Source organism: Chiloscyllium plagiosum, unplaced genomic scaffold (genome assembly GCF_037043375.1).
Source record: "Chiloscyllium plagiosum isolate Xiang-an unplaced genomic scaffold, Cpla_swu_hap1 HiC_scaffold_6, whole genome shotgun sequence".
Taxonomy (NCBI): Eukaryota; Metazoa; Chordata; class Chondrichthyes; order Orectolobiformes; family Hemiscylliidae; genus Chiloscyllium; species Chiloscyllium plagiosum.
The window spans coordinates 49,432,488-49,457,913 of NW_028270144.1; the positions used below are offsets into that span (position 1 = coordinate 49,432,488).

The 25,426-nt window shown below is 45.4% G+C and overlaps 1 protein-coding gene across 2 annotated transcripts in view; it reads left to right on the forward strand.

Annotated features, from left to right (window-relative positions):
• Positions 1 to 25,426, forward strand: part of uggt2 (UDP-glucose glycoprotein glucosyltransferase 2) — a 374,691-nt gene that overhangs the window by 238,877 nt on the left and 110,388 nt on the right. For both annotated transcript variants that reach the window (XM_043691460.2, XM_043691456.2), the window contains exons 25-26: positions 22,005 to 22,100; positions 22,198 to 22,297. In XM_043691460.2, the coding sequence (XP_043547395.2) occupies positions 22,005 to 22,100; positions 22,198 to 22,297 (196 nt within the window). The remainder of the gene's footprint in view (positions 1 to 22,004; positions 22,101 to 22,197; positions 22,298 to 25,426) is intronic.

Consider the following 25,426-nt stretch of genomic DNA (forward strand, 5'->3'; position numbering starts at 1 on the left):
AGCAGGAGATAGAGGGGTGGTTATGTAGATAGATTTTGGAAAGATGTAAAGATGGCAGGGTTGTTGTGGTGGGTGATTTTAACTTCCCCTTTATTAACTGAAATTCACTTAATGCTAGGGGCCATTCACGATATTCAGGGAGGGTTTCTTGACACAGTATGTAAACAGTCCAACCATAGAAGGGGTTATACTGGACTTATACTGGGAAATGAGCCTGGCCAAGTGAGTGAAGTTTCAGTGGGTGAGCATTTCGGGAGTAGTGACCAAAGTACCATGAGTCTTAAGTTACTCATGGATAGGGATAAGGTGCTAAATTGGTGGAAGGTGAACTATCAGAATATTAGGCAGTAACTGGAGAATTTTGATTGGAAGCAGCTGTTTGAGGGTAAATCCACATTGGACACGTGGGAGCATTTCAAACAGCAATTGATAAGACTTCAGGAACAGCGAGAATAAAGGATAGGTATGGCAAGTGTAGTGAACCTTGTATGAACAGGGATGTCATGACTTTGATCAAAAGAAAAAGGAAGCATGCATGAGGTCTAGGGGCATGGGAACTGACAAAGCCCTTGAACAAGATAAGGAAAATAGCAAAGAACTTAAAAAAGAATTAGAAGGGCTAAAAGAGGTCATGAAAAGTTTTTACCTGTAAGGAGAATTCCAAGACTTTTTATACACATATGAAAAGCAAGAAGTTAGCCAGCGAAAGAGTTAGTCCACTCAAGGACAAAGGAGATAGAAGAGGTAGGGGAGATCTTAAACTATTGTGTCGCTATTCACGAAAGAGAAGGAATTGTTTGAGGATGATTTCAGGGGAGGGAGTGTCAAATTTCTAAGCCAAGTTGCTACTAAAAAGGAAGAGGTGTTGTGCATCTTAAAAAGTGTTAAGATAGATAAGTCCTGATGGGATCTGTCTGAGAATGTTGAGGGAGGCAAGACGACAAATGCTGGGCATTGACAGACATCTTTGTATCCTCTTTGGCCACAGGTGAGATTCCAGATGACTGGAGAATAGCCAGAGTTGTCTCATTGTGTAAGAAGGGTAGCAGGGATAATCCAGGAAATTATGGGTCTGTGAGACTCACATCATTGGTAGGGAAATTATTGCAAAAGCTTCTCAGGAACAAGATCTATAGGCACTTAGAAGCAAATCAACTTATAGAAATGGACAGCATGGTTTTGTGCAGGGGAGTTTGGAGAAATGTCCCATTTCCAGTAAACCTCGTACTCAGACCTTGTGAAATTGACACGTTTGTTTATTTCACAATACTGTGGGAAGAGGTCAATAACCGCTCAGCTCGGAATGACCGCTCAGCACTGATGGGTCATAACCTCTCCACTCAGCTATGGGTGTATATAGTTTATAAAGGGTTACAAATGGCTGATTGTTGATTACAAAACAATACAGGTCTAACTCCAATAGATAGTTTAACAATATTAAAAAAAGACTAACAATACTACTGGTCTAACAACATTGATTAATTGAACAATGGTAACAGAAGGCTGAAAATATTAGTGGTCTGAGAACATTTGATTAGTTGAACAATTGAAACTGATCAAGCAGCATCCTGTTCATAGTGGCAATTGGTCAGTGGCCATCAATATTAAATAGTTTGGTGACATCTTGTCTGCAGAGGTATTGTTTTAGCTGGGGCTCCCACGGAGAGAGAGAGACCCCTCGAGGGATTCGTCAGTGGGTACAGAAGTACAACAGCATTGCCAGTGAGAGAATCCAATTAATAGGTTATTTGAGTAAGGTGTTTCCTGCCGTCAGGAAATGGCTGTCATAGCCAATTCTTGTGAATGGCTTCAGTAATTTAGCTAGCATGTCTCCTCTAAGCAGGGAAAATGGCTTCCACAATCAAAATGGTTTCCCTTCTCCCACAATCCCCTCTTTTCTCCATCAAAGGAGCAGGTTGGGAGCTTCGGCAAAAGGAGGAATGTAGCCCGAGCCAGGGGGTTGTCTGATGGGGGGAGGCTCAGAATCAGACAGGTATCCCTCAGAATTGGAGTGGTCAGACTCATTGAGTTCTGGATCTGGAGGTTCTGCATTGTCGCAAGGGCTTTCGGTGAAGTGATTTTTTGTCAACTGGGCAGTCAGTGGTACAGGAGGCAGCAGTAGTGAACACAAGCATGCACAACACCACTCAATGAACATAATAAGGAGTGCGAGAAGGACAAAGATAACAACAAGGAAAATAAGCCCTTGTAGTAGGGCACTACCTCTGGACCCAATCCAGGAGCCCATCCAGCTCCACAAGTCCTACTGGGAGCCTGGTTTATTGAGCACAAAGGATGCCTGTTGGTAATGTTCTCACTGGGGTTGGGGATGTAAGTACAGCAGTCGGACCCAATGAGGCCACATGTGCCCCCTTTTTCGGCTAGCAAATAATCTACGGTCATACTTTTCTGCGAGGTGATGTTGCAAATGGCAACCGCTTCTGCGTTAAGCTGGCCCAGGGTAATGGCCATCCACTGACTCTCTATCTCCAGCCGGACAGTGACATAGGAGGGGGTGAAGATAGCTGTAATCGCTCTCTTACTGCAAACCCCTGGCTTCTCAAAAGGAGAAGAGTGTGAATGGTAAACAAAGGGGAGCACTTACCCCACATAGCAGCACCCAGTCCAGGGGAGGCAGCCAGGGGTAGGCATTGTGGCCACAAATGAAGTAAGTACCATTATAGGTTCTCAAACGGCCAGTCTGAGTCTCAGTCCAAAAGGTAGTGAATGTGGTGTTTTTGGCGGTTTTGCTGAGAACCTGAAGGTGAAGCTTCTGACCGAATCGCTGTCCTGATGAGGAACAGAGAATGAGCACACCTGCTGATGCTAGCATCCCATCCTGATGAATGGTTGCTTCTCAAGCAGATGGACCCGATGGGTATGCCTCCTTCTTAGTGTCAATGAGGAGCAAGGCCAGGAATTCATGGGAGAGATTGTACTGAGGTTGGAACTAACCATTAAATTTCTCCATTTCATAGCCCGCTAATCTCCAGTGCTTCTGGCGGTTATCACCTTAAGTCCCCATTTTAACTGTGGGTGGTAACCAACTGGGAAACTTAAAGGTTGCTACCTCAGGGGACCTGTCTTGTTCTAGCCCCCATTCAGCTGTGTCTGACTTTTAAAAGGAATGGGTCGGAGGGGAATGCCTCCCTGAGAGTGCATGGATATATGGGCACATACCCAGCAGCTGGAACGGTTAATCTTCTGAGCATAAGCATAAGACATATAAAAAAAGGTGTTGACATGCAGTTCTCGACCGCTAGGGTTCCCCTGGCCATCCTCTCTGCCCCATTCATGTTGGGTCCATGTCACCAGGGTGAGGAGGAGCACGGCAACAATTGTGGTAGCTAGTCGGCCTCTTGTATGGTTGTTGGGAGAGCTGGTGCCTGCTACACTGTCCGTTTGGGTTCTCCCTGGTGCGGTGCTCTTTTCCATCGGGTCCCATGTGTCCAGTCGAGTCTTCCTTCTATCTTCACAGCCATCTGTGTTGTCAGGAGTACGAGGAATGGGCCTTTCCACCTTGGAGAAAAATAATTCTTTTCAAGCGATTTTATCATGAAACTGGTACAGTTCAGAACAGAAGAGAGTCAAACAGTCAGGGCAGGCAGGGACAAGGTAGGACTAATAAATTAAACTGCATTTATTTCAATGCAAGGGGCCTAACAGGGAAGGCAGATAAACTCAGGGCATGGTTATGAACATGGGACTGGGATATCATAGCAATTACAGAAACATGGCTCAGGGATGGGCAGGACTGGCAGCTTAATGTTCCAGGAAACAAATGCTACAGGAAGGATAGAAAGGGCAAAAGAGGAGGGGGAGGGGCATTTTTGATCAGGGATAGCATTACAGCTGTGCTAACGGAGGATATTCCTGGAAATTCCTAGAACTGAGAAATAAGAAAGGGATGATCACCTTATTGGGATTGTATTATAGACCCCCTAATAGTCAGAGGAAAATTGAGAAACAAACTTGTAAGGAGATCTCAGCTATCTGTAAGAATAATAGGGTGGTTATGGTAGGGCATTTTAACTTTCCAAACATAGACTGGGACTGCCATAGTGTAAGGGTTTAGATGGAGAGGAAGTTGTTAAGTGTGGTTAAGTGTAGCACTGCTGCCTCACAGCGCCAGAGACCCGGATTCAATTCCCGACTCAGGCGACTGACTGTGTGGAGTTTGCACATTCTCCCCGTGTCTGCGTGGGTTTCCTCCGGGTGCTCCGGTTTCCTCCCACAGTCCAAAAGATGTGCGGGTCAGGTGAATTGGCCATGCTAAATTGCCCATAGTGTTAGGTTAAAGGGGTAAATGTAGGGGTATGGATGGGTTGCGCTTCGGCGGGTCGGTGTGGACTTGTTGGGCCGAAGGGCCTGTTTCCACACTGTAAGTAATCTAATCTAATCTAAAAATTTTCTGATTCAGTATTTGGATGTACCCACTAGAGAAGGTGCAAACCTTGACCTACTCATGGGAAATAAGGCAGGGCAGGTGACTGAGGTGTCAGTGGGGGAGCACTTTGGGGCCAGCAACCATAATTCTATTAGATTTAAAATAGTGATGGAAAAGGATAGACCAGATCTAAAAGTTGAAGATCTAAACTGGAGAAAGGCCAATTTTGACAGTAGTAGGCAAGAACTTTCAAAAGCTGATTGGGGACAGATGTTTGCAGGTAAAAGGACGGTTGGAAAATGGGATGCCTTCAGAAATGAGATAACGAGAGTCCAGAGAAAGTATATTCCTATTAGGATGAAAGGAAAGGCTGGTAGGTATAGGAAATGCTGGATGACTAAAGAAATTGAGGATTTGGTTAAGGAAAAGAAGGAAGCATATATCAGGTATAGACAGGATAGATCGAGTGAATCCTTAGAGGAGTATAAAGGCAGTAGGAGTATACTTGAGAGAAATCAGGAGGGCAAAAAGGGGACATGAGATAGCTTTGGCAAATAAAGTTAAAGAGAATCCAAAGGGTTTTTACAAATACATTAAGGACAAAAGGATAACTAGGGAGAGAATCGGGCCCCTCAAAGATCAGCAAGGCAGCTTTGTGTGGAGCCGCAGAAAATGGGGGAGATACTAAATGAGAATTTTGCATCAGTATTTACTGTGGAAAAAGATATGGAAGATATAGAATGTAAGGAAATAGATGGTGACACCTTGCAAAATGTCCATATTACAGAGGAGGAAGTGGTGAATGTCTTGAAACACATAAAGGTGGATAGATCGCCAGGACTTGATCAGGTGTACTCTAGAACTCTGTGGGAAGCTAGAGAAGTGATAACTGGGCCTCTTGCTGAGATATTTGTATCATCGATAGTCACAGGTGAGGTGCTGGAAGACTGGAGGTTGGCTAAGTGGTGCCACTCTTTAGGAAACTATAGACCAGTGAGCCTGACATTGGTGGTGGGCACGTTGTTGGAGGGAATCCTGAGGGACAGGCTGTACATGTATTTGGAAAGGCAAGGACTAATTAGGGAAAGTCCACATGGCTTTGTGCCTGGGAAATCATGTCTCATAAACTTGATTGAGTTTTTGTTTGAAGAAGCAATAAAGAGATTGATGAGGGCAGAGCAGTAGATGGGATATATAAGGACTTCAGGAAGGTGTTCGATAAGGTTCCCCATGGGAGACTGGTTAGCAAGGTTAGATCTCACGGAATAAAGGGAGAACTAGCCATTTGGATACAGAACTGGCTCAAAGGTAGAAGACAGAGGGTGGTGGTGGAGGGTTGATTTTCAGATTGGTGGCCTGTGATCAGTGGAGTGCCACAAGGATCGGTGCTGGGAACTCTACTTTTTGTCATTTACATAAGTGATTTGGATGCAAGCATAAGCGATATAGTTAGTAATTTTTCAGTTGACATCAAAATTGGAAGTGTAGTGGACAGCAAAGAAGGTTACCTCACATTACAAAGAGGTACATCAGTAGTTCGATGGTCATGTATCCAGTGTCTACAGTAGTTGACCATACCCATGAAGGCTAAAAAGTCAGTTTGCGTCATGGGTGGGATGAACTTAGTGCTAGCTGCAATACAGGGGTCTGAGGCTATGCAAAAGATCGTAGACCAAGTCGTGCACTGTTCTCTGGCAAAGTTGCATTTTCTCGACGGAAACTTTGTGTCCATTCCGCGCCAGGCAGTGGAGCAGGGCGACAGTCTTTCTCGCAAGCATCAATGGAGGTGGAAGCTGCCAATAAATCATCAGCGTATTGTAGCAAGATGTTTTCACATGACAGTTGGAGGCCTCTGAGCGTCTGGTCGACTGTGGAGGCATATATCGTGGGGCTGTCCGTATACCCTTGGGGAAGTCAGATCCATGTATATTGGCAACCGCCGGAAGTAAAGACGAAAAGGTACTGGCTGTCATGGGACAATTTGATGGAGAAAAACCCTGAACAGGGGTCAGTTATGGAAAAGCAAGTGACAGAGGCAGGGAGACGAGTAAGAATGGCATTGGTGCCCAGTACTACCAGAGAGCAGGGGACAGCAATAGCATTCATGGCCCTCAGACCCTGGACGAAATGCCACCTTCCCAGTTTTCCTGGTTTTGGGATCGGACATATAAGGGTGTTACAGGGGCTGATGGTAGGTATTAAAATGCCTTGTTGTAGGAGGGAGTCGATAACAGGTTTGATTCCCTCTGTTGCGGCCAGCGATAGAGTGTACTGCCGTACTGACGGCAGGACAGCTCCCTGCTTCACCGTGACCATATGTGGTGAAGCGGAGAGGACCAGGCCTACATGATTAGAGTGAAAGTGAGGGCTGCAGATGCTGGAGATCAGAGCTGAAAATGTGTTGCTGGAAAAGCGCAGCAGGTCAGGCAGCATCCAAGCAACAGGAGAATCGATGTTTCAGGCATAAGCCCTTCTTCAGGAAGCCCTTCCTGAAGAAGGGCTTATGCCCGAAACGTCGATTCTCCTGTTCCTTGGATGCTGCCTGACCTGCTGCGCTTTTCCAGCAACACATTTTCAGCTACATGATTAGAGTGTTGTGCCCACAGCGACACTGGCAGGTCAGCCAGTAGGAGGGGGTTGTTGTGGGGGAATGCACAATAAAGGTGACCTCCACGAATGTGTGAGGGTAGCGCACACAAGATTCTTCCTGCCTTAGACAAGCAATATGAACTGACAAAGACTTTCCAGGGTCGAGGGGCGCAAAGTGCTGAGACAGCTGTCGTAACCTAGTTACCATGGGTCCCAAGTCTTTGGGATGTAATGGGGCCTTAATGATAAGGGGAATGTGGTGAACTGAGGCAGGGTTATGGCAAAACAGTGATGTCTGCTCAGCAATGAGCAGAACATTCATAGCTACACCCTTGGGACCAATGAAACACAAACCAGTGAGCGCTAGCTGAGAGGGCAGGGTGAGGAGGGGATAGGCAAGAGTGGAGTAGGGTGACCCCGGTTCACGTGGGAAGGATGCAGTGCAGTGAAATTTGCATAGGAAACAGCCTGTCAGAACCACCTAGCACAGGAAGGAGGTTGCAGGGAACAAAGGGGAATTCGGCAAAAGGGACAGGAAGGGGTCCAGAAAGGCACACATAGGTCTGGACGAGCATGACCAACTGTTGGCAGTCTCAACAGGGGAAGACAGGTGTGGAAGTGTGGAAATGGCAGCCTGCACCATAGAGTAGTGGGAATCAGGGATTTCTAAGGTGAGACCCCGGGAGGGCAGTGAATTGACGCATTTAATGTACAAAGGGTTTGACGACCCAAGAGGGCTACCGGACAGGATGAGGAAATTATAGCTGTGGCAGGGACGGTGACTGGTCCGACGCTAAAAGGAACTGGATTAGAAAGTGGTTCTATTATGGGTACTCCTGAGACACCTACAGTGCGGACATATCAGAACTGAGGGGAAGGTCCGCAGAGGGAGGTGCAGATGAGTGTGTGGCTCCACAGTCCACCAAAACTGAAAAGAGACGACCCCCACCTCTACATCCATCATGGGATTTTCAGACTGGGCATGGGAGAGGTGTATTGAGGCAGCCTCCAAAACCTCACTCCCGAAGCAGCCCTTGGCTCTTCGGGCATGGGAAAATAGGTTGTCCATTATATAGGCTACTGAGGCTGTCCCTGTGGAAGAGTATGGTTCCACTGGGAAAGTGAAGGTGGTGTATGGGTGGAAACCATAGGTGACCGCTTGAGGGGTTGCTAACCAACCATCTGTTTCCCAGTGACCCAGTTTGCTGCACGCCCTACATTTATCCCCACTTCTGCCCGACACCGCTGTGATTTTTGTCCTGATTCCATGGCTGCATGAGCTGAGGGCATGCTTCCTTCTCTCTCATACACTCAAACAATCCCTGTCGATCTAAATTGTTAGAGTGTTGAGTGTATCTGCCCACTTGGCTGTTTGCCAGGTTAGGTTTTGGGTCTTGTAGACCTGAGTATGTCTAGGCCGCATACAATTCACAAGGGTCAATGGTGCTAACTTATCATTCTCTGACAAAGGGATGCCTGAGGACTCCCAACCATCTTTGAAGTGGGCAGTGAAATCAGAGATGGGCTTGTTAGCGTTTTGAAGTCAGCCCTGTTGCCTTGCAGCTGCCATGATGGCATCTTTAATGCTATTCCCAAGCCAGGTGGAGAAAGCGTGCGCATTAGCCCATGGCTCGATGGGAAATTCAATAGAGGTTCTCACGGTTGCCCAGGAAGTCCTGTTTGCCAACCGCAGTAAAGTCTAGACATCCTGCGGTAAGCAATTATAAATATCACAAATTTGTAGGAGCCAATTGAAAAATGGTACCAGTCGCTTTAGTGGCTCAGGGGCATCCTGGAGCATGCCTCGGACCACACAGTGAGTCCAGGGCTTTTTGAAAGGCATAGTGCCTATCATAATGTGGGGTGCTGGTTATCGGGGGTCTGGATCTTCAATGCTGCAGCTGCATTGTGAGTAAGTCTGGTGTTGGAAGTGGGATCGGTTCTTACTTAATTTGGGTGTTCTGTCCCTGATGAGCTCCCTACAATTGATGCCTCTGAAATCCCACGATTTACGGTTGCAAGGGGCGTGGGAGGGCATATGGCAATAAATGCAGCGACCCAACTTACTAGTGGGTCTGGCTCCAGAGCTGGGAAAGGAACTTTAGGATATTGAGGGGTGTACGGCAGCGGGTCAGTGGGTGGGGAATCGGAAGATGCAGGGGTGTCTGAAGCTGACAACGACCTGTATTTTCAGGGGGCAGGTGCCCTTTCCAAACTGTCTTAAACTTTTTTAGGCATTGAAGCATGTAGTCAGTGTTCCAAGAAGGGTCACTGTACCCGCCCTCAATATGCGTTCTCCAGTACTCAATTTTCTCCAATTTAAAGGAGCCCCCATAAGGCTAATTTCTGTGGGACCACCCATATACATTGGAGATAAAGGGAATGATATATCTACTGTCACCCGTTTCCTTCCATACTGTGTCAGCGGTGACTCTGGTGTTACCAGAGGAACTCCTACCTTGTTCTTGCAGCATACGTGTTTACTGTGGCACGTTCTGTATCCTCCGTGAGAGGGTTAGTGGATGCGGACTGTCCGTCCCAGCGAGACAAGGTAGACACGTCACCGGGGGCAGTCCTTCTCCCAAGGGTTTCTAGTTCTGCAACCCCATTTACCTGTGAACAGTTGTATGGGAAACAAAGAACAGACAACAATACGCACGAACATGGACAGGATGAACAGGTAAGATAAATGAACAAGACAAACCCAGGTACCATGGTCAATTTCTCAAGCTTTCCCTGCTTTGAACTTGAATTACTGCTCGGCAGCGATCTTTCCTGGGTCCCGTCTTGTCTTGGTGTCTCCCCAACCTGTTGGCTCAGGGTGCAATCACACAGTCGGCTGAATTTTAGGAAAATAATTTAGAAATTTAGAGAGGCAATCTTTCTGTTCTTTTGCCTTGCCGTAGCATCTGTCCCCAACTTAGGATCAGCTTGCCAGCTTAGGTCAGCATCACGCAATTGGCTGAATTTTAAAAATTTAGGTTTGCTCTTGAGCCCCGTTATAATCAAGGGGTCCTGTCGACTAACACCAAACTGACGGAGAAATGTCCCATTTACAATAAACCTCATATGCAGACCTTGTGAAATTGGCACGTTTATTTATTTCATGATACGATGGGAAGAGGTCAGTGAGCGCTCAGCTCGGAATGACCGCTCAGCACTGATGGGTCATAACCTCTCCACTCATCTACAGATGTACATGGTTTATAAAGAGTTACAAATGACTGATTGTTGATTACAAAACAATACAGGTCTAACTAAGATAGATAGGTTAACAAATATTAAAAAAAGGCTAACAATACCACTGGTCTAACATTGATTATTTGAACATTGGTAACAGAAGGCTGATGATGTTACTCATCTGAGAAAATTGAATAGTTGGACAATTGAAACTGACAGAGTAGCATTCTGTTCATAGTTGCAAATGGTCAGTGGCTATCAATATTAAATAGTTTGGTTCCATCTTGCTTGCAGGGGTGTTGTTTCAGCTGGAGCTCCCATGGAGAGAGAGAGAGACCCCTCGGGGGAGTCATCAGTGTGTGCGGAGGTACAACAGCATTGTCAGTGAGAGAAGCCAATTAGCAGATATTTAACTAATGTGTTTCCTGCAGTCAGGGAAATGGCTTCCACAGTCAGAATGATTTCCCTGCTCCCACAGCCTCATGAACTTGATAAGCGTTTTTTGAAGAGGTGACAAAGATGATTATTGAGGGAAAAGAGATTGATGTTGTCTACATGGACTTCAGTAAAGCTTTGACAAGGTCTGTCATGACAAACTGGTACAAAAGGTGAACTGACATGGTATCGGGGTGAGCTGGCAAGATGGATACAGAACTGACTTAGTTATAGGAGACAGAGGGTAGCGATGGAAGGATGGCTTTCAGAATGGAGGGTTATGACTAGTGTGCTCCACAGGGCTGGGATCTCTGCTGTTCATAGTCTATATAAATGATTTGGAGGAAAACGTGGCTAGTCTAATTAGTAAGTTGCGGATGATATAAAGATTGGTTGAATTGTGGATAATGAGGAGGATTGTCAGAGGATACAGCAGGATATAGATCAGTTGGAGGCAAAAGCAGAAAATGTGAGGTGATGCATTTTGGAAGGTCAAGTACAGGTGGAAATTATACAGTGCATGGCAGAACCCTTAGGAATATTGATATGCAGAGGGAAATGGCTGGGCAGGTCCACAGGTTGTTGAAAGTGGCAGTATGGTAGATAAGGTAGTAAAAGTGCCTTTGGCATGTTTGGCTTCAACTGAAGGGACATTGAGTGTAAGGTTAGACAAGTTATGTTGCAGCATTATTGGACTACACTTGGAACATTGCTTACAGTTCTGGTCCAGAAGGATGTGGATGCTTTGGAGAGGGTACAGAAAAGTTTACCAGAGATTTTCACTGTGAAGAAAGGTTGGATAGACTGGGTTTGTTTTCACTGGAACTCAGGAGGTTGAGGGGCAACCTGCTAGAAGTGTGTAAGATTGTGAATGGCTTGGATAGAAAGTGAAGTATGAGGCTTTTTCCCAGGCTGGAGGGTAAATTACTAGGAGACACAGATTCAAAGTGCAGTGGGGGATGTTTAAAAGAAATGTGCACGGCAAGTTTTTCACACAAATTTAAATTTTAAAGCAGACAAGTTGACTTTGGTCAGTGCATTGCCCTGACAAGTAAACCAGTTATCAATTTTGTTGAGTTGAAACAGATGCAATGTGTGTTCATGTTCTTTCTGTCTGCATAGAACATGATCTTTTTATTAAAATATGCAGCTTCTAGTACACACAAGATCATCATATTACCAGCTTGACTGACAATCCTATATTGATTGTCAGTATAATTGCTTGTGCACTCAGGGTTAGTTACTAAATGCTCTCCAATCACAGAATCACATTTAAGGTTAAATCTACCTTCACTAGTCAATATATGCATTGGGGCTCCTAAAGTTCTAAGCACTTTGGCCTTATTGGCAACCTCCTAAATAACCGTCTGGTAGGATAAAGGCTACCCTAATCAAATAATTTCTTGCTGTATATTATGCAAGCTCATGAACAGATTGAAGGCCATCACTTGTAGTCTAGAAAACTACCCAGTTTATCTGAGATTTTCTGTGAAGAGGAAGATATCTCTTAAGTTTGAGTAATGTGGTGAATGAATTTCTGAGCCAGTGTGACGCTAGGTATAAGACTGGTGGCTTGCAGCAAAAAGCATGTCTCATCAGCTGTTCGCAACAAACAAGTTACTGACTGTACCAATGTGACCATGCTTGCAAAACTCACAACACAATATCCAGTTCCACTCTTCAAGTCAATACATGTCTACATTCTATGCCGTCTTCACAACATACTTTTCTACTTACCTTAGTATTATTTTCAAATGTACTGACCATGCCATTGCTCCCCTGTTTAAAGTCACTGATGTCAATTGTAGAAAGCTGAGACCCCAGCGCACATCCCTATGAGATTCCACTCATCATATCCTGTCAGTCAGAATAAGACACATTTATGCATATTCTCTACTTTCTGCAAGCCAGCTGGCCAATCTTCTATCTATGCCTATCTATTATTCGTACACCATGTGCTTTCACTTTCTCAATAGCATTTTATGTGGCACTTTGTCAAATGCCTTCTGGAAATTCAAGTACAGTTATATCTATAGGCTCTTCCTAATCCACAACGTATATTAATTCTTCAAAGAAGTCTAATAAATTGACATTTGGTTGTGAGGTGTGATGATAGGTGGTAATCAGCAAGCGGCCTCCTTGGCCAAGTTTGACTTTGTGCCATGAGATTGGAGTCAATGTTGACACCTCCCAGGGGTACACTACTGTGTCACAACTTCGGTTAGAACTGTCCTGTCATAGGACAATAAGACAGGACCTACCCCAGGGATGATGACGCGGTGTCTGGGTCATTATAAGATGTGATTCAATGATTACATGAGGCAGCTGCTTGACTAGTCCATGAGGCAGCTGTCTCAATTTGGGCCCAAGCCACAGATGTTATTAAGGAGGGCTTTGCAGTAACGTGTGTGTAGTTGCTATTTGTAATGTCTTCATTGAAGCTTTGTGGTCCTTCCATTTTTATTCATTGTATTTAAACTTTGCAACTAGGTAACTTGCTGGTCTACTATCACTGGTCAATTAATTGTAGGTCTGGTGAAGCCAATTTACTTTCCCTCACAGTCATTATTGAGCCAGACTGGGATTATCTTATGGCAATCAATAATAGGTCAGCACAAGTCTAGCTTTACATGTCACTATTTTATGAATTGAATTGTAGTTCCACCAGCTGCCTAACATTGGTGTCATCTGCACCTTCACCTCCCCAATCTTTATATGGGATAGGAACAACTAAAATGATAACTCTCTTTGCACATGTTGGGAAGGGGATAGTATTGTGCCTTTCAGTGTTGGGGACAAGGAGTCTGGAGATCATAGAGGGAAGATCTCCAAAGCACATGAGGTCAATGAAAGATTTGGAGATGAGGGTTTGATGTTTGGTGGGTGGGGTCAAGGTTTGGGTGAGTTTAGAAGAAATGTTCCAAAATTGCTAATTAGCCACTGTTTGGTAGAGTGATATAGCACTACCTTTGCCAGTAGGTTTGATCGGTGTTCAAGAGGAATGTCAGGATTTCTGTATGTATGATGCAGGTATAAATAAAGGTTGACTTCATGATTGGATACTGTCCTTCATGGCGATTTTTCAGTGCCATTTATTTTTAAGACTGGAAATGACCCTTTCACTAATGATTACTGGTTCCAGCACTCCCAGATTCACAAACTGTTCCAGTTCCACCTCCACATTAGGCCAGATGACATACAGCACCAGAAGCACCTTCAGACTCTGAGGATGAGCCACTGGCTTCGGCTGTAATTTATTTTTGACTCCTTTCATTTCCTGTATGGTTCCTTTGAGAGCATAGAGTCACAGAGTGAGATATGTACAGCACAGAAACAGAACCTTTGGTTCAACTCGTTCATGCCGACCAGATATCCTAACCTAATCTAGTCCCATTTGCCAGCATTTGGCCCATATCCCTCCAAACCCTTCCTATTCATATACCCATCTAGATGCCTTTTAAATGCTATAATTGTACCAGCTTCCACCACTTCCTGGGACAGCTCATTCCATACATGTGAAAAAGTTTCCCCTTAGGTCCCTTTTATATATTTCCCCTCTCACTCTAAACCTATGCCCTCTAGTTCTGGACTCCCCCACCCCAGGGAAAAGACCTTGTCCTCCAACACTCCAGGGAAAACAGCCCCAGTCTATTTATCCTCTCCCTATAGCTCAAATCCTCCAATCCTGGCAACATCCTTATAAATCTTTTCTGAACCCTTTCTAGTTTCACAACACAAAAGCCCCTAACCAACAGCCTGTACAGCCGCAATATGACCTCCTAACTCCTACACTCAATGCTCTGTCCAATAAAGGAAAGCATACCAAATGCCTTCTTCACAATCCCATCAACCTACAACTCTACTTTCAAGGAACTATGAACCTGCACTCCAAGGTCTCTTTGTTCAGGACCTTACCATTAAGTGTATAAGTCCTGCTCTGATTTGCTTTTCCAAAATGCAGCACCTCACATTTATCTAAATTAAAATCCATCTGCCACTCCTCAGCCCATTGGCCCATCTGATCAAGATCCTGTTGTACTCTGAGGTAACCTTCTTCGCTATCCACTGCACCTCCAATTTTGGTGTCATCTGCAAACTTACTAACTAAAACTCCTATGGTTCACATCAAAATCATTTATACAAATGATGAAAAGCAGTACACCCAGCACCGATCCTTGTGGCACATTACTGGTCACATCTTTGTGCTTGATAGGATCTCTTGCAAATTAATGTTTTATTCCACCAGCTTATTAACCACAGCCCAGTTTAACCATAACTTCTGAAATATCTGAATAATTCAGGGTATTTGCCTTTTAACAATATAAAGTGGCAATTCTGCTATATTTTCAGCAGTACACAGCCAATGTAACCATATGTCCCATGCATGTTCATAATATAATCTTAGCTTCAATGGTAGTGCCCTCAACTTCTCCCTGTAGACAAATTAAGAAATCAGGTATACCACAGCACCTAAATCAATATCCATTTTTGTTGTCTTGCCTTCTACTTTGGGAAGAACCCAGAAGTGATTGTTTTCGGCCCATAATAACAGGTTGTTTACAGAGAACAGTACAGCACAGTCCAGGCCCTTTGGCCCTTGATGATGTGCCAAACGTTTACGTTACCCTAAGGTAAAACTAACCTACATTACCTTCATTTTACTATCATCTATGTGCCTATCCAAGAATCGCCTAAATATCCCTAATGTATCTGACTCTACTACCACTGCTGGCAGTGCATTCCTCACACCCATCACACTCTCTGTAAAGAACCTACCTCTGACATCTCCCCTAAACCTTCCTCTAAACATTTAAAAATTATGCCCCCCTCATGTTAGACATTTCCACCCTGGGAAAATGTCTTGACTATTCATTCAATCTATGCCTGTCATCATCTTGTACACCACTATTAAGTCACCTTTCACCCTTCTTCACTTCAATGAAAAAAGCCTTAGCTCCTGCAACCTCTCTAAAGCTTCCATATCCTTCCTATAATGAGGCGACCAGAATTGTACATAATATTCCAGATGTAATCTAACCAGGATGCTCTTGAGCTACAGCATTAGCCCTGCAGCTCTTAAACTCAGTCCCCTTGCTAATGAAAGCCAATATACCATATGCCTTACCATACACCTTCTCAACAACTCCATCAATTTGGATGGCAACTTTGAGGGATGTCTGGACATGGACCCCAAGATCACTCTGTTCCTTCACACCGACAAGAATCCTGCCTTTAACCCTGTATTCTGTGTTTAAAATTGACCTTTCAAAAATGAATCACTTCACACTTTTCCAGGTTGAACTTCATCTGCCATTTATCCAGTTTTGCATCCTGTCAATGTCCCATTGCAACTTACAACAGCCCTTCCCATTCTATTTAACTGAAACTCTGCTGACTCTGGGCCTTCTGCTTCTTTTATAGACCCAGCTGACACCAGCCTAGTCTACTCCATGGCTGCAGGGTTCATCTTGTGCCTTGTCCTCATGGTTGTTTCTTTTGCACTCTCCTCTTGTTTGGGTTGTATGCAGGTAAAAACAGGGTAAAACAAGGGCTGCAGATGCTAGAAATCAGATTCTAGATTAGAGTGGTGCTGGAAAAGCACAGCAGTACAGGCAGCAACCGAGGAGCAAGAAAGTCGACGTTTCGGGCAAAACAACCTCATCAGGAATAGAGGTTGTATGCAGTAATTTCAAACAATATGACCCAGCTGCTTACAACTACAGCACTGGGTTTTTTGAGTACAACATATTGAGTCCTTGTGGCCATTCTTGACAAATGGTAAATCTGAATAGGGGGATTTTATGGATGATGTTCACATCTCCACAATGGGGACTAGACTGGTACCAAGCTACACCCCTCTGGGTCACCTGATCAGTTTTCTTCATGGGGTAGCACCTTCACTACATACATAACGGGGTAAGTAACGGGGCTCAGGTCTCTGGCACGGAGCCTGTCCCCGTTACTCAGAAGGGAAGGGTGAAGAAGAGCAGAGCAGTAGTAATTGGGGACTCGATAGTTCGTGGCACAGATAGGCGGTTTTGTGGGAACGAGAGAGACTCACGTTTGGTATGTTGCCTCCCAGGTGCAAGGGTACGTGATGTCTCTGATCGTGTTTTCCGGGTCCTGGAGGGGGAGGGGGAGCAACCCGAAGTCGTGGTCCACATTGGCACCAACGACATAGGTAGGAGGAGTGCTGAGGATGTTAGACAGGCTTTCAGGGAGCTAGGTTGGAAGCTTGGAGTTAGAACAAACAGAGTTGTTGTCTCTGGTTTGTTACCCGTGCCACGTGATAGAGATTCGAGGAATAGGGAGAGAGAACAATTAAATGCGTGGCTTCAGGGATGGTGCAGGAGGGAGGGGTTCCAGTTTTTGGATAACTGGGGTTCTTTCTGGGGACGGTGGGACCTCTATAAACAGGATGGTCTACACCTGAACCTGAGGGGAACCAGTATCCTTGGGGGGAGGTTTGCTAGTGCTCTTGGGGGGGGTTTAAACTAACTCGGCAGGGGCATGGGAACCCAGATTGTAGCTTCAGGGTGCAGGGCCTGGAGTGTAGGGAGGTGAGGAACATGGCATCAATTTCCAAGGAGGGTGCCTGTAAACAGGGAAGTGGCTTGAAGTGTGTATACTTCAATGCAAGAAGTATACGGAATAAGGTAGGTGAACTTGCAGCGTTGGTTGGTACCTGGGACTTCGATGTTGTGGCTATTACGGAGACATGGCTAGAACAGGGACAGGATTGGCTGTTGCAGGTTCCGGGATTTAAATGTTTTAGTAGGGTCAGAGGTGGGGGTAAAAGAGGGGGAGGTGTGGCATTGCTTGTCAAAGATAGTATTACAGCGGTGGAAAGGACGATGGATGAGGACTTGCCATCTGAGGTAGTTTGGGCTGAGGTTAGGAATAGGAAAGGTGAGGTCACCCTGTTAGGAGTCTTTTACAGGCCTCCTAATAGTCCTAGAATCATTGAAGAAAGGATTGGGAAGGTGATTCAGGAGATGAGTGACAGTAATAGGGTGGTTGTTATGGGGGACTTTAACTTTCCTGATATTGATTGGGAAAGCTATAGTTCAAGTTCGTTAGATGGGTCAGTGTTTGTTCAATGTGTGCAGGAGAGTTTCCTGACACAATATGTAGACAGGCCAACAAGAGGTGAGGCCATACTGGATTTGGTTCTGGGTAACGAACCAGGCCAGGTGTTAGAATTAGAGGTAGGTGAGCACTTTGGGGATAGTGACCATAATTCGGTGATTTTTACACTCGTGATGGAGAGGGATAAGTGTGTACTACAGGGCAAGAATTATAGCTGGGGTAAGGGAAATTATGATGCGGTGAGGCATGACTTAGGATGTGTGGCTTGGAAAAGTAGACTCCAAGGCAAGAGTGTAAATGATATGTGGAACTTGTTCAAGGGGCAACTACTGAGTGTCCTTGATAATTATGTACCTGTCAGGCAGGAAGGAAAGGGTCGTGCGAGGGAGCCGTGGTTTAATAAGGAATTGGAATCCCTTGTTAAATGGAAGAGGGCGGCCTATCTCAAGATGAGACGTGAAGGTTCAATTGGGGCGATTGAGAGTTATAGGGTAGCCAGGAAGGACCTGAAGAGAGAGCTAAAAGCAGCAAGGAGGGGACATGAAAGGTCCTTAGTAGATAGGATTAGGGAAAACCCTAAGGCTTTCTATAGGTATGTTAGGAATAAAAGAATGACTAGGGTAGGAATAGGTCCAGTCAAGGATAGTAGGGGGAAGTTGCGTGTGGAGGCGGAAGAGATTGGGGAGACACTGAATGAATACTTTTCTTCAGTATTCACTCAGGAACAGGGCATTGTTGTCGATGAGAATACTGAGGCACAAATAAGTAGAATGGATGGCTTTGAGGTATGTAGAGAAGAGGTGTTGGAAATCCTGGAAAAGGTGAAAATAGATAAGTCCCCTGGGCCTGATGGCATTTATCCTAGGATTCTCTGGGAAGCAAGGGAGGAGATTGCAGAGCCATTGGCCTTGATTTTTATGTCCTCTTTGTCTACAGGAGTAGTCCCAGAAGACTGGAGGATAGCAAATGTGGTTCCCTTGTTCAAAAAGGGGAGTAGGGATAGCCCTAGTAACTATAGGCCGGTGAGTCTCACTTCTGTTGTGGGCAAAGTCTTAGAGAGAATTGTAAGGGATAGGATTTATGCACATCTGGATAGGAATAATGTGATCAAGGATAGTCAGCATGGTTTTGTGAAGGGCAAGTCGTGCCTCACAAACCTTATTGAATTCTTTGAAAAGGTGACGAAGGAGGTTGATGAGGGGAAAGCGGTAGATGTGGTATATATGGATTTTAGTAAGGCGTTTGATAAGGTTCCCCATGGTAGGCTACTGCAGAAAATACGGAGATATGGCATTGAGGGTGAGTTGGAGGTTTGGATTAGAAATTGGCTGGATGGAAGAAGACAGAGGGTAGTAGTTGATGGCAAAGTTTCTTCATGGAGTGCCGTCACTAGCGGTGTTCCACAAGGATCTGTTTTGGGACCATTGCTGTTTGTCATTTTTATAAATGACCTGGAAGAGGGGTTAGAAGGTTGGGTGAGCAAGTTTGCGGATGATACGAAAGTCGGAGGAGTTGTTGACAGTGAGGAAGCATGTGGCAGGTTACAGCAGGATATAGAGAAGCTGCAGAGCTGGGCAGAAAGGTGGCAGATGGAATTCAATGTAGCTAAGTGCGAGGTGATTCACTTTGGGAAGAATAACAAAAAGATGGGGTACTGGGCTAATGGTCGGATACTTGGTAGTGTGGATGAGCAGAGGGATCTTGGTGTCCATGTACACAGATCTCTGAAAGTTGCCACCCAGGTAAATAGTGCGGTGAGGAAGGCATATGGCGTACTGGCTTTTATTGGTAGAGGAATTGAGTTCCGGAGTCCTGAGGTCATGATGCAGTTGTATAAGACTCTGGTACGGCCGCATCTGGAATATTGTGTGCAGTTTTGGTCGCCATACTATAGGAAGGATGTGGAGGCATTGGAACGGGTGCAGAGGAGGTTTACCAGGATGTTGCCTGGTATGGAAGGAAAATCGTATGAGGAAAGACTGAGGCACTTGGGGCTGTTTTCACTAGAGAAAAGAAGGTTTAGGGGTGACTTGATTGAGGTGTACAAGATGATTAGGGGGTTAGATAGGGTCGACAGTATGAACCTTTTCCCGCGTATTGAGTCGGGTATTACAAGGGGGCATAGCTTTAAATTAAGGGGGGGTAGATATAGGACTGATGTTAGGGGTAGGTTCTTCACTCAGCGAGTTGTTAGTTCATGGAATGCCCTGCCAGTAACAGTGGTGGACTCTCCCTCTTTATGGGCATTTAAGAGGGCATTGGATAGGTATATGGAGGATAGTGGGTTAGTGTAGTTTAGGTGGGCTTGGATCGGCGCAACATCGAGGGCCCAAGGGCCTGTACTGCGCTGTATTCTTCTATGTTCTATGTTCTATGTTCTATAACAATAGGTAGACCCACAATGCCATTAGAAAGGAAGTTTCAGGATTTTAACCCAACAATATAATAAACTAGGAACAAATTACTCTACCTTACCCACTACTCATCAAATTAGATTTCTCTATCAAACCACAAACAACAAAACTAAGGACTTATACCCTTTGTGTCCCTTCCAATATTCCTTTCTCAGTCCCGAAAGATGGCTCCTAAGCAGCCAATTACCTCAGTTTTCCTGTGATGTCACCCTGATTGTTTCTTTCTGTTCAGAATGAAGTTTTTTTTAAATTTTTAATTACTCGCCACCTGGATCAAGCTCCTCCCTCAGGCTCCACTCCACATCCCTGATTCCCAATGAGTAGGCCTCACAGACTCAGCAGTAAATTTATCACTCACCATTCAGTGCAAACTCTTTCCCTACAGGTTCTGCTCCAAGACTTCAATTGTGTGTCATCACAATGTGGCTTTCCTGTTAAATTCACTCTTTGTGCTGGGCCTCTGATCTTGCGCTTCAGTTTCTCTTGTTAGCAACCTTACAAACTGTAAACCAGAAAAGCAAGCAAAAAACATATGTTCCCCTCAGCACTGAATTCCCAGGCTGCTCCAAAATGTGTACTCACTCCAGATGAGATCTCTCTTTAGTGTAAATCTTACTGGTCACACACTTTCACCAGACCTCTTAAATGGAGCTGAGGTAAACCAAGTTGAAAATCACTCGTAATTAACACCTATAGAGGCCCAATTCAGGTTTCAGGTGATGTATTGATAACTGTTCCTCTGTCAGCTACCTTTTAACTAGACTACTGAATTATAAACTTTTCTAAAAATTAAAGAAAATAAACTTTTACCAGTTCTATTCCCACACTGCTCCAAAATTACCAAAATGCATATTCACTTGGGCTGTGCCTCACTCCAGATGTGATTTCTTCTTCCAGACTATGCAAAGCTTACTGTGGGATCCCTTTGTGTTGATTTAATATAATTATAGAACATTGGCGGAACACAGTAGGTCTGGTAGCAAGTGGGCGGCACGGTGGCACAGTGGTTAGCACTGCTGCCTCACAGCGCCTGAGACCCGGGTTCAATTCCCGCCTCAGGCGACTGACTGTGTGGAGTTTGCACATTCTCCCCGTGTCTGCGTGGGTTTCCTCCGGGTGCTCCGGTTTCCTCCCACAGTCCAAAGATGTGCAGGTCAGGTGAATTGGCCATGCTAAATTACACCGTAGCGTTAGGTAAGGGGTAAATGTAGGGGTATGGGTGGGTTGGGCTTTGGCGGGTCGGTGTGGACTTGTTGGGCCGAAGGGCCTGTTTCCACACTGTAATGTAATCTAATCTAAAAGTGTGGAAAGAGAAACAGGGTTAGCATTTTGAAGTATTTTGTTTTAATTTAAATGTTTAAAGCAACTTCTCTTGCTCCTTTAGTTGCTGTAGGTTTCTGCTTAACATTTGGATTTTATTCAAAAGATTTTGCAATATTGTTGATCCTCACCTCATTTTCCTCCAAACCTAAAAAAAATCTGCTTCAGTCTCTGAAGTGTCAGGAAGTCCTTTCTAATTCATTTCCATTTACATGTATGTTTACATTTACATCTACATCCAGAAATGACGATAAAATGCATTTGGAATATGAACACACTGTAATAGAATTTCCTTTTGTCATTCAGACTACTACTGTTGTTTAAGAGAGAAGGAGGTGGACATTTCATCTGCCTGAATCACTCTAACTTGATATAACATTTCTCTGTTTGGATTCTGACCACCTTCAAAATCTCAGTCTTTATCCCAGCCATGTATGTAGCGTTAAGGATACTTAGAGCAAGTAAATGGTCTTTTTTAAGGGGTTGATTAAAGACACTACAGACAGCTGTTGATTCCACACATATTGATTACCAAATTGAATAGGAATAAAACTGGGGAAGAACTGATTACCTTCATTTTGTTTTGTTAGTGGAAGTGATTTGCTCATGAAGGTAGATGCACTTTTATCATCAATGCCAAAAATGGAATCTCGGAAAGATGTCAAGTTTCCTCAAGATCAGTTGAGGTAATAACAGATTCAATTGCTGCTCTGTTTTTCAACTATGTTGTATTACTAGCATTAACTGACCTACATTGTCAAAATGTTTGTTTTTGATCTGCAGTGTAGTAAAAATAAAACCTCAAGATGGAGTCTTTTATGAAGTGGTGGTCATTCTTGATCCACTAAGCAGAGAGGCACAAAGGATGGCCCCATTGCTAATGGTGAGAATATAAATGTTCATTCAACAACACACATTGTTCTCAATTTATTTTGAACAAGCATCCAGAATAGGCTGACAGTGTGGATTATTAAAAGAAAAAAGGTTGGTATGTATTCTGCAGAATACAATGTAGGACAGTTTCTGAATCTACCATCCTCCAGATATGAGCACATTTAGACTTCAGTTTTTGTTTCATATGACTGGCTACCTTATTGACAAAAATTACGTAGAATTGCTGATTTGTGAAAAGTAATTGCAATTTGGACTTTGCAGTTTCACTGAATTTGTGATTAGATCTGAGTGCTCTGGTTTCCTCCCCCAGTCCAAAGATGTGCAAGTCAGGTGAATTGGTCATGCTAAATTGCCCATAGTGTTGCCCATAGTCAGACGGTAAATGGGTCTGGGTGGGTTACTCTTCAGAGAGTCGGTGTGAACTGGTTGGGCTGAAGAGCCTGTTTCCACAATGTAGGGAATCTAATCTAAATTTCTCTTGTCACCTTCTGGATTTTTTTTTGTTGTAGAGATAAGGACCTCTCAGTTCTGCTGGACTTTATTCTGGGATTTAAAGTGAGGTTGCTAATGAGATAGTAGATGAATTGGTGTTGATTTTCTAAAGTTTGTTAGGTTTGAGGAAATTCTATCCAGACTGGAAACTATAGGCTAGTTGGCTTGACATCTGTCACGGGGAAGGTGTTAGAATTGACCATGAAAGGATTTATAATGCACCCATGGAATAATTCAAGGTCATTTGGAAGAGTCAGCATAGTTTTGTGAAAGTGAAATCATGTTTAACCAATCTATTAGAATTCCTTGAAAGAGTGATATGCACTATCAATAAGTGGGAATCTGTTGATATACCGATTTGATAATACACAAAGTAGAAGGAGAAAGTGAGGACTGCAGATGCTGGAGACCAGAGTTGAAAAATGTGGTGCTGGGAAAACACAGCAGACCAGGCAGCATCCGAGGAGCAGGAGAATCGACATTTCGGGCATAAGCCTTTCTTCAGGAATGAGGCTGGTGTGCCAAGCGGGCTGAGATAAAAGGTACGGGGGAAGGAATTTGGGGGAGGGGTGCTGGGAACAGGAGGTGAGGATGAGGGTGATAGGCCGGAGATGTAGTGGGGGCGGAGAGGTCGGGAAGAAAATTGCAGGTCAAGAGGGTGGTGCTGAATCCGGGGGTTGGGACTGAGATAAGGTGGGAGGAGGGGAAATGAAGAAGCTGGAGAAATCTACATTCATCCCGTGTGGTTGGAGGGTTCCTAGGCGGAAGATGAGGCTCTCTTCCTCCAGGCGTCAAGTGGTCAGGTTCTGGCGATGGAGGAGGCCAAGGACCTGCATGTCCTTGCGGAGTGGGAGGGGGAGTTATAGTGTTCAGCCACGGGGCGGTTGGGTTGGTTGGTGCGGGTGTCCCAGAAACGTTCCGCAAGTAGGCGGCCTGTCTCCCCAATGTAGAGGAGAACAATCGGATGCAGCGGATTCAGTAAATGATGTGTGTGGAGATGCAGGTGAATTTGTGATGGATATGGAAGGATCCATTGGGGCCTTGGAGGGAGATGAGGGGGGAGGTGTGGGCGCAAGTTTTGCACTTCTTGCGGTTGCAGGGGAAGGTGCCGGGAGTGGAGGTTGGGTTGGTGGGGGGTATGGACCTGACGAGGGAGTCACGGGGGGAGTGGTTTCTCCGGAATGTTGATAGGGGTGGGGAGGGAAATATATCCCTGGTGGTGGGGTCTGTTTGGAGGTGGCAGAAATGACGGAGGATAATACAATGTATCCGGAGGTTGGTGGGGTGGAAGGTGAGGACCAGTGGGTTTCTGTCCTGGTGGTGATTGGAGAGGCGGGGTTCAAGAGCAGAGGTGCGGGAAGTGGAGGAGATGCGGTGGAGAGTATCGTCAACCATGTCGCAGGGGAAATTGCGGTCTTTGAAGAAGGAGGCCAATTGGGTTGTTCGGTAGTGGAATTGGTCCTCCTGGGAGCAGATGCGATGGAGGCAAAGGAATTGGGAATATGGGATGGCGTTTTTACAGGGGGCAGGGTGGGAGGAGATGTAATCTAGGTAGCTGTGGGAGTCGGTTGGTTTGTAGTAAATGTCTGTTTTGAGTCGGTCGCCCGAGATAGAAATGGAGAGGTCTAGGAAGGGGACGGAGGCGTCTGAGACAGTCCAGGTAAATTTGAGGTCGGGGTGGAAGGTGTTAGTAAAGTGGATGAACTGTTCAACCTCCTCGTGGGAGCATGAGGTAGCGCCAATACAATCATCGATGTAGCGGAGGAAAAGGTGGGGGGTGGTGCCAGTGTAGCTGCGGAAGATGGACTGTTCCACATATCCAACGAAGAGGCAGGCATAGCTGGGGCCCATGCGGGTGCCCATGGCTACTCCTTTGGTTTGGAGGAAATGGGAGGATTGGAAGGAGAAGTTATTAAGAGTGAAGACCAGTTCAGTCAGTCGAAGGAGGGTGTCAGTGGAAGGGTACTGGTTGGGTCGGCGGGAGAGGAAGAAGCAGAGGGCTTGGAGGCCTTCATGATGGGGGGGTGGACGTGTATAGGGACTGGATGTCCATCATGAAGATAAGGCGTTGGGGGCCGGGGAAGCGAAAATCATGGAGGAGGTGGAGGGCGTGGATGGTGTCCCGAAAGTAGGTGGGTAGTTCAGGACAGTGTCGAGGTATGCAGAGATGAGTTTGGTGGGCAGGAGCAGGCTGAGACAATGGGTCGGCCGGGTCAGTCGGTTTTGTGGATTTTGGGCAGGAAGTAGTAACGGGCGGTGCGGGGTTGTGGGACTATGAGGTTGGAGGTGGTGGATGGGAGATATCCTGAGGTAATGAGGTTATGGATGGTCTGGGAGATGATGGTTTGGTGGTGGGAGGTGGGGTCATGGTCAAGGGGGCAGTAGGAGGAGGTGTCCGCGAGTTGGCATCTAGCTTCAGCGGTGTAAAGGTCGGTGCGCCAAACTACTACTGTGCCTCCCTTGTCTGCCGGTTTGATGGTGAGGTTGGGGTTGGAGCGGAGGGAGTGGAGGGCTGCGCATTGTGAGATTGAGAGGTTGGAGTGGGTGAGAAGGGTGGACAGATTGAGGCGGTCAATGTCGCAGCGGCAGTTGGATATGAAGAGATCGCCATTCCTTCACTATTGCT